Source organism: Procambarus clarkii, chromosome 16, assembly GCF_040958095.1.
Source record: "Procambarus clarkii isolate CNS0578487 chromosome 16, FALCON_Pclarkii_2.0, whole genome shotgun sequence".
Classification (NCBI taxonomy): domain Eukaryota; kingdom Metazoa; phylum Arthropoda; class Malacostraca; order Decapoda; family Cambaridae; genus Procambarus; species Procambarus clarkii.
This window is the reverse complement of record NC_091165.1, coordinates 42,513,736-42,523,778: the sequence shown is the minus strand read 5'-3', so window position 1 is coordinate 42,523,778 and position 10,043 is coordinate 42,513,736. Positions and strand designations below refer to the sequence as shown.

General features: G+C 46.3%; 1 protein-coding gene across 1 annotated transcript; it reads right to left on the bottom strand.

The window, feature by feature from the left end:
• Positions 1–8,552: 8,552 nt before the first annotated feature.
• On the bottom strand, positions 8,553–9,419 carry LOC138365375 (uncharacterized). Its single transcript, XM_069325687.1, has one exon. It carries the CDS (start codon positions 9,417–9,419, stop codon positions 8,553–8,555), a length of 867 nt encoding a protein of 288 aa, XP_069181788.1.
• Between the last annotated feature and the right edge of the window lie 624 nt (positions 9,420–10,043).

Below are 10,043 nucleotides of genomic sequence, written 5' to 3'. Positions count from 1 at the left end.
GCAAGTCCACTTTCGCGAAAGGTAAAGTGCGTTATCTGGGTCATGTTATTGGGAGTGGCAGCATAGCTCCGTTAGACTCACACACTCAAGCCATCCTACAGTATCCACAGCCTACCACCAGGAAGCAGCTCCTGCGCTTCCTTGGTCTTGCCTCTTACTACCGTAGGTTTGTGAGGAATTTCAGTACAGTCGCCACACCTCTAATTCTATTAACCAGTCCCAAGCAACGGTATAATTGGACCATGCAGCAAACCGTTGCTTTCGAACAACTCAAATTTCTCCTCTGTTCTAACCCCATTCTCGCCTCTCCAGATATCACCAAGCCTTTCGTCCTTCATGTCGACGCCAGTGGTACCGGCGTTGGTGGTGTCCTGATGCAACAACGAGGCGAGGAGGTTCTACCTGTCAGCTACTACAGCTACAAACTGAAACCACACCAGAGGAACTACAGCACTATTGAAAAGGAGCTACTATCCATCGTCCTGAACCTCCAACACTTCGCTCCGTACCTACAAGGCGCCAGGTCTACCACCATCTTCTCAGACCACAACCCTCTCCGCTTCCTACATCAAGCCCAATTCACCAACCAACGTCTTCTACGATGGGCTCTGTATTTACAAGACTTCAACCTGGAGATCCGCTATATCAAGGGTTCTGACAACACCATAGCCGATGCCCTCTCCAGAGTTTATGAAGTAGAAGCGACTCCATCCATTACTCCACCACATAACGACGTACTTCTTCCAGAACCGCAGGCTTCGGGGGAGAGTTGTGACAATAATCTCCTTCAAGAGATTGAGCCTGCTCTTCCCTCCACAAACCGTCGTTGAAATTATATAAAAAGACTATGGCAGAAATGTCCAACAACGACAACAACACCAGCAAGGCTTGCCAGGGTGAGCAAAACGTATGCAGCCAGACACCTGTTCGAACTCCAACCACCAAACTACCCGTTGATCGCTACGGCTCCGCTGATTGGTCGCCGGTCTGGCTGCACCTGCACTCGCCCCCCCATCCTACCTGATGTCTGGGGTCGCCCCAACATCAGTCCTCAGAATGTTCAGTGCTTTCGTGGCCAGCACTCCTCCCAGCTAGACGTTAGCGTGTACTGAGAGAGGTGGTGGCTTTAAGCCAATATTCCAGCACCTCCCATTTTACTTTGTGTTGCACTTCTTGTTATTTTGCCTTAACGTAACTTTTCATTGTGTCATTTAAGTATTCTTATTATTTTGATTCATTGATTTTATTATAAGAATTTGTTTGTGCATTTTATTCATGTTTTGATTTATTTAACGTAATTAAAATTTCATTGTTAAAGTTTACTTGTGTTTTGTGTGTCTTCTCCTTACCTTACCACAGACGAAGTTCCAGTTTTACTATTTTTTTTATATAACTATGTGACGAGGCCATACCCCTAGCCTTAAACAGCCGAACACCAACGCGTTACCGTCACAATATATATATATATATATATATATATATATATATATATATATATATATATATATATATTAGTATATTTTGGTAGCAGTCTTTCCTGTAGACATATATTATTAAATATGACCGAAAAAGTAAGATTAATAATTCTAACACGAATTTTCTCAATCTTTCGTACATTTCGCTTCACTGTTGGAGGTAAATCAAAAATCAATTCTCCAAAATTCATTTTTATTTCTAGTCTGACGCGACACGAGCGCGTTTCGTAAAACTTATTACATTTTCAAAGACTTTAGTTCACAAATACACAACTGAATAGAACTTACGCATCTCCGATTTTATATCTACATTTGAGTGAGGTGGAAGGGGTGATGTGGCATTAACACAAGACAGAACAAAATGTGGTATTAATAGGGTATTAATTTCATCAACACAAGACAGAACAAGAGTATTAATAGGGTATTAATTTCATCAACACAAGACAGAACACGAAACAATGGATATTGAATAGAAGTGTTTGTAGAAAGCCTATTGGTCCATATTTCTTGATGCTTCTATATTGGAGCGGAGTCTTGAGGTGGGTAGAATATAGTTGTGCAATAATTGGCTGTTGATTGCTGGTGTTGACTTCTTGATGTGTAGTGCCTCGCAAACGTCAAGCCACCTGCTATCGCTGTATCTATCGATGATTTCTGTGTTAAACAACAGTGTTAAACACTAGATGGTTCTCAAACCAATTCAACCATAACAACTTATCTAGAGACAGGGTAATTTTCTAGTAAAATTTTTCTAGATGTTCACTTTCTAGATTTCTTTCTCTATTTCAACCAATTCTAGTTTTCAACATGACAGGACAGGTGGGCCCTGCCTCAGCTCCTGGGCGACGTCCTCTCCCGGCGTTTACTTGTTATCCCGGTACTACTGGGCCGGTACACCTTCAGTGTAACCTCTCGTGCAGCTGAGCTTGGCCCGAGGTACAGGGTTGTACCTCATCTGACGGTTCAGCAGCACTTTGTAAGGGTAGTGCTGTTCATACCCGAGACCACCGTGTTGCATCTTGATTTCCACAGACGACGCAAACGCAGGTTTTGAGAGAGCTGACAAGTCTTTGCAATTAGCGTACTGCTTCATAAACCACTCGTCTTCCACTTCCGGTTTTCCCGCAGTCTTGACTACGCGGCTGGTGGGCTTGGTTGGTGACTTTGAGACAACTTGTTCACGGCTGTGACGGTGACTGACTCTGCTCCGTGAAGACAGCATGGCTGGGCCGGGACAACCTCGTTAGAGACATGAGGTGTCGGCCGGGTGACTGTACGCCAGTCACCCCTTCCGGATAACCAATTGACGAGTTACCGGGCACAAGGGGGAGGACTTTATGTAACGTGCCTCAGACCCCGATCTTATCAGCCAGGTGGGTCATCCCCAGACCTGCTGATCTCGATCCTTGGTTCACGTGTGACTGGGAGGCTGGAACTGGTGTACCCTCAGACCTGAGAAAGACAGACAACAACAACTGGCGGAAGCATGGATATTATTCTGAGGTATAGGAAGTTGGAAACCCCAGAGCAAGATAAAGTATGCTACCTGAGTCATGCACATCAGTAAATACACACCTCTACAGGAATATATTCTGAACTCTACTAAACCTGACTAGGGAAGTTAACTAACATTTTACTGTACAGCTCGCGACCTTGTTACCATGGGGTGACAAGATTGGACTTAACTACTGATGAGATCTGACAGAAGATCATCTTCATCATCTGACTCAGCATTTGGATCATTAGACAGGTCAGGAATTAGACTTGCTGAAGGCAGCTCTAGTTCCTCCCTCGCGTGATAAGGTTTTAATTTATTAATATGAATCGTTCTCTCAACTTGGTCCTCAAATATTCTTTTAACAACAAAATTAACCGGACCTTTTCTTTCCATTACTCGGTAAGGGCCCCGCCATCTAGGTGCAAGTTTCCTTCTTTGATTAGCAGGAGCCGCCTCATTAACTTTCAACACAAGACTCCCGACTTTCAACTCAAGAGGTCGTACCTTTTTGTCATAATGCTGAGCATAGCGGTCTCGTGCTGTCTTGGAAGCCCTAGCTGCAATTCTCCATGCATTTTTCATCTTATTTAAAACCTCTGATGGGTAATCTTCCCCATATACAATATTATGTCTGTTAAGCAGATCTGATGGGAAATTACATGTGAAAAGCAAAAGGAGATGGGTGTTAATTGACTGATGGATGGCAGTGTTCAGAGCCAGCTGGACATAGGGGAGTTGTTCGTTCCATGAATTGGCATCATGCTCTGCAAGAATTGCAAGCATATCTTTAACTGACCGGTTCGTCCGTTCTGCCATATCGTTAGCTTGAGGGTGATAAGCCGTAGTGAATGCTGAAGTGGTTTCTACAATTTTACATACTTCTCTTAAAATATTCCCAATAAATTCCTGACCTCGGTCAGAAACTAACACTTTAGGGAGGCCGAATACAGTGACGAACCTATCTAAGAACGCCTTTGCAACAGTTCGAGAATCCTTCTGAGGCAGTGCAATCAGGGTGGTGTATATGGACAGATGGTCCACCGACACCAGCACGTACCGATTTCCTGAATGACTGTGATGCAGATCAATCAGATCAGCCCCACCCGATCTAAGGGTTCAAAAATTTCTGGGAATTCCTGCAATGGAGCTTGTACCTTAAGGGTACCTTTCCTTCCTTAGCAGTGACCGCAAGATTTAAGGAAGTTAATGACCTCTGTTAATATACCGGGAAAGTAATAGTGATTTTGCTTTCATGTCAGTTTTAAAACCCCCTGGATGACCTGCAATCTTAGATGCATGTGCAAGTCTCAACGCCGACGTTCATAATATATCTGGGATAACCAGCTGAAAAACTGCACGATCCTTCTGTCCCTTTACATAAAATAAGACCCCATCCCTCATTTCAAAGTCATGAATTGCTAAATTACGTTTCTTTGATGGATATTTTCCTCCCTCCGTAATTTCCTTCCACCTCGGTTCGTTAATCTGGAATTCTTGCATTTTCTCAATGGAAATATTTTCAATATTAAGATTTACGTTAATAGTAGCAATGTTTCTACTCAAAGTGTCAGGTACAACATGTGATGGACCAGGCTTGTAAAGTATTTGGAATGAGTGAGCAGCTAGTTCATGAGACCAACGTGACATGCGAGGGCACTTAGTTCTCTTCTTAAAAATATGAGTTAAAGCCCCGTGATCTGTATAAATGACAAAGTGACGCTGTAAGAGATACGGTTTAAAGTACCTGACACTTTCTACCACGGCCAAAGCCTCCCTAACCGTTGCAGAATAGCGGACCTCTGGACCCTTAACCTTCCTGCTAAAATATGCTACTGGGTGAGGAAGATTGTCATTATCGCGTTGCATTAAACACCCACCAATTGCTATCCCACTGGCGTCAGTGTGTACTTCCCACTCCTTATCAAAATCAGGTACTGCCAATACTGGGGTGGTAATGAGTTGACTTTTTAATTTTGCATAAGCATTATCATGCTCAGGTTTCTAAATGAATTTAACATTTTTCTTAGTGAGCTCAGTTAAGGGTGCTGATGAACTTGCAAAACCCATAATGTGGCGACGGAAATATCTGGCTGCCCCCAGAATCCTTCGAACATCCTTTGCTGTCTTAGGTGTTGGCATGTCAGCAATGGCGCGACAGGAGTCTTGGTCAGGTCGGATACCATCTATGCTCACCTGAAATCCTAGAAACTTGAATTTCTGAGATGCCAGAGTGCATTTCCTCACATTGAGTTTGAACCCCGCCGTACCTAATAATGTCAACGTCTCAGTCAAATCTCGTAAGTGCTCATCAAACGTCCTGGAGTAGATAACCACATCATCCAAGTACGCTAATGAGCTGTCTTTAACCCAAAAGGCATCTGCATGAATTGATAAGTATGAACCCCATCAGAGGAAGCGTCTTCTTTCTATCTGACTCAGTGACGGGAATGGACCAATACGCCGATTTGGCATCCAGAGTGGATAAGTACTTGGCTGCCCTAAACTGATTTATTATTTCCTGAATCCATGGTAAAGGATACACATCACCTTTAGTAATTTCATTGACCTTCCGGTAGTCAACACAAAACCTATAACTACCATCCGGTTTACGTACCAACACTACTGGCGACAACCATGGTGATGTACTAGGCTCTATCACATTCTGTCTCAACATTTTCTGACACTCATCCCTAATTACTTCCTTTGCCCGTTCCGGAAGCCTCCATTGACGAGTATAAATAGGAGAATGATCACCTGCAGGAATAACATGTTCAATTCTATCCAGGAGACCGATTTGATCGTCTTCTGTTGCAAACACTCTAGGGAATTTACGTAATATCCCTCACAAAAGTTTCCTATCTGACTGTTGCACATGTTGCAAGTCCAGTGCTGAGATTAACTTATCTACTTCTTAAATATTACTATTTTTCCCTGTCTCGGTCTTGTACTTCCCTTGTTTAATACTATCTGTAACATTAAGTGCACTACATTGTGCTATGGTGGCTGGCATCTCCTCCTGGCTTTGATACTGAAAGATTTCCATATTTTCCACAATCGTAGCCTGAGACACCCTATCACCTGCCCTGAAACAATAGTTTTTTTGCGAGAGATTGACAACTGGAATAAGGGCACCTTTATCAAGCACTGTTATTAAATGATGAGGGATCAACAACCTGTCACATCTCCCAGCCACCTGAAGGGTGGTACCTGGTGCAATGTGACGTCCCACTGATACTTTAATGAATTTAACTGAATGTGGTGGGCAACATTGTTTCACCAAGGCATGTAACCCACATGACTTCTTATCTGTGTCTGGAAGAGACTTAAACAACAACTTAGGGTAGTGAATGTTGTATTCTGTTTCTTACTAATGGAAGCAACCACTGGCGGATGATCTACCATTTTAATGGGATAAACTACCTGACCCAACCCTCAATCTGCAATTCTTGTCTCCCTCGTGAGCAGACAGAGAAAAGTTAACCCTTCCCAGGAAATCCATTCCCACCAAAATATCTCCAGGGTATGCAAGATTCTCGACAATCCTGCAATTGTGTGGGTAAACTTCTTCCATACCCACTTCAAAATTGAGAGTGGCCTGGCCCAAGATATTTATATGTTGACCATTAACTGCTGTTAAAGGCTTCCCACAACGCTTAAGGCGTGTCTCTTTAAATGTGCTGAAGGCTGACTTTTTAATGAGCGTTGTTTGACTTCCGGTGTCCACAAAAACTGTCAATCTCACACCTTCAACCGTCATCTCAAACTTAGGTCTGCCAGCCAACGTGCTGACCTGTTCTGGGTCACCCTTGACCCGTGTGCTCGTGCACACATACCGGTAATGGCCTCGGCCATGATACCTCCAACAAATTTCATCACCAATTTTACGTGTCCCAGAAGCCCGCTGGCAACATTCCCCAGCAACTTATGTAGAGGCGACCCTAGGAATGGGGGTAGGGGGGAGGAGGGGAGGTGAGGAGCAAGGTGTAGGATTAATGGAGGGGGTAGGGTGGGTAACAGGAGGGGTTGGTTGCATGGGTAGGGGGGATATGGGAGAGGGTGAGGGAAGGCTGGGGGAGGGTTGTGGAGGGGGGTTGTAAACAGGAGGGTTGTGAGGTTGAGGATTGTAGGGAAGGGGGTTGTAAGGTTGCGGGTTGTAAGCAGGGAGGGGCGCTTGGGTAAGGAGGGGGTTTTGGGTAGGGAGGGATGCTTGGGTAGGGAGGGGGTTTTTGGGAGGGAGGGATGCTTGGGTAGGGAGGGATGCTTGGGTAGGGAGGGATGCTTGGGTAGGGAGGGGGTTTTTGGGAGGGAGGGATGCTTGGGTAGGGAGGGATGCTTGGGTAGGGAGGGATGCTTGGGTAGGGAGGGATGCTTGGGTAGGGAGGGATGCTTGGGTAGGGAGGGGGTTTGGGTGTGTGCCATGTCCCTTCATGAAGGAAAAACATTTCTACCAAGAACTTAACTTTAGAACCCGTCGTCGGATCAGGGTGAAATTTTAACACACCATTTGGTTCCATAAATAACCTCAAGTGCAAGCACAAAACGTTTTCTAAACTCAATCCATGGAAAAAATACTCCGCGTGTCCAAACCGGAGGTGCTATTTATGGCCACCTTTTCTAATCGATTTCTCCACCCCAGTGAGGACCATAAATCACTTCTTCTATAAATCACACGGCGATGACAGATGCTGCCTGCAGAATCTCCCTGACTCAGTTCTACCAATGAATAAAATTCTTGAGTCTTGTTTGCCTCTTCTCTAATTCGTAAATTAATAGCGGACAGATTTTTTTATTTTTATTTTTTGTTTTTTACATGCAAGCATGCAAGGTAAACACGATAAATACAATAAAACAACAGAGAAAACATAATAACAAAGCAAAACAAAAAAAACACTGGCTAGAAGGAACGACAGCACAGTACAACAACAAGCAGAACTAGAGAAAAACAGCATACATCAAAACAAGAACAGAACACAAAGAGAAAAACAATGTAAACAAGCAATCAATGCACAAAACATAACACATGAAACAAAACAAACAATCATCATGACGTACAGGTAAGGCATAAACATAACATGAAAAATCTGAAACATAACAAGAAAATCAAAATATGAACATAAAACATAACAAGAAAATATACATACAAGCCATAAAGAAAAAACAAAAGCCGCAAAGGGCTCAATTACAACACAAAACACATAAACAAGAACACTCACAACTAACAACGGCCTCGCAATAAACAAAGGAAGAGGCACGAGCACAGAACACAATAGGGCAAACATACAGCCAGAGAGGCACACAGCACTAAAAGAAACAGGTAATCAGTGGACATACTTGCCCGGGAATCGGGCCCGCGGGAACCGCACATGGAACGCTTCCCAGAGCAACCACCGCCTAGGGTCTAGCTCATCCACTGGGGAAGCCATAACCTCCAGAACCCGGGCAACAAACACCCGCAAACAGGGGACCCAGATGGTATTACTGACGATGCGCGTAGTCGCCACGCGTCCCCACACGCCGGGAACCTGCCCCGCAAGAAAGCAGTCCGGTTCATCCGACATCATTAACTCGGCAAGCAGTTGCTAGTGATCTGGCGGCATCACAGACGCTGGCAAGACGTCCTCCAGATCCCCAGTGCTCACCCTCACAGAAGTGAGCCTGACAGAAGGCACCACCACAGGGGCACCCGCAGCTACGGGCACCTTACGGCGCGCATCCTTCCGTAAGGTAACCACCAGGCCACTCCTAGGGCCAGTATCCATACCATACCTGGCAGCGGAAGCCACCACCCCCCCCTGCGGAGAGCCCCCTGGTGGTGAAGGAACAGAAGGCACAGCCGATACACGGGCCCCAGTACCAGCAGGCACATGGACCTCTGCCACCACTAACTCCGTCGACATTGCTGCATCCAGATCCTCCTCCACACCCATAGAGCCACAGTCACTGAAGTAACCCACATCAGCCCAGGCAGAAAACGAAAGCTGGGAACGCTTAGGCTCCGGGCGGACATCGTCCAAGCCGGACGCGGACCCAGAAACAGGGGCACCACCAGCTGGATGAACTGCCGCCCGATGCAGAACAGCAGCAGCAGCCTCAACCACAGGTGGAACCGGACTGCACACAGCAGGAGGCGGCACCGCCACCCCAGCACCCATCACAGACGAAACACAAGGCGAGGGCGCAGGGCCAGGCGCAGGAGCAGAGGACGAGGAAGAGGAGAGCGCCGACGACGCACATAGAGCGCCCGGAAGGTCATTGGGAGCAGCAGGGTCAGCGACGGGATCAGGAAGAACATCTGATGGCACGGCAACACCCGGAGGAGAGGCCTCATCAACCGAAGGAAGGACAGGCGATGCAGGGGGAGCCGCAGCATCCAACGGGACACTCACCTCCTCACCCCCGGAGTCCTCCTCCAGAGGGAGCGGCGGGAAATCCTCTTCTTTGAACATGTTCACGGGAGCAACTGCAGCCTCAGTGCACCCGGCATTCTGATGGCCCAACAGGCCTCAACGAAAATACATCCGCTGTTTTTCCGTGCATAGTACACCCGTATGTAGTACCCTAACAGCCGGAAAGGGAGAATGGAATGTCTGACATCAGGCACATCCCTATGGTACGAATGTTGGTTTTCACACCCGCATACTTGCCAGAAGACAACGAGTGCATTCGCACACTGACGATGGTACCAAACCACTGAAAAAAACACCGGAGGAGTGTCTCGGGAAACTCCATGGGTTCCTCATGGACATCCATCATACGTACATCCGGACATACGTCTTGGCACCGCTGCGTTTCGATATAGACACAGATCCGGTGCCATTTGGCAGCTGCAAGGTACGTCCCTCGTACTGCCGGAGAAAGTCACGGTACGCCGCTTCTCCCACAAACTTGATAATCACACGGTGAGCAGTTACCAGCTCAACACCAAAGATATCCATGACCGGGATACGTAGCATGTCACACATGACCACCTCCACGACCGGATATCCTGCACGCCCAGTAAATTCCAAACCCACGGAGTTTACCCTCATCACAGGGGGAAGATGGCCGCCCATGTCAAAAGTGCCACGTCC

Coding starts and splice junctions, on each gene's coding strand:
- LOC138365375 (XM_069325687.1), bottom strand. CDS start 9,419: ATGTTCAAAGAAGAGGATTTCCCGCCGCTCCCTCTGGAGGAGGACTCC.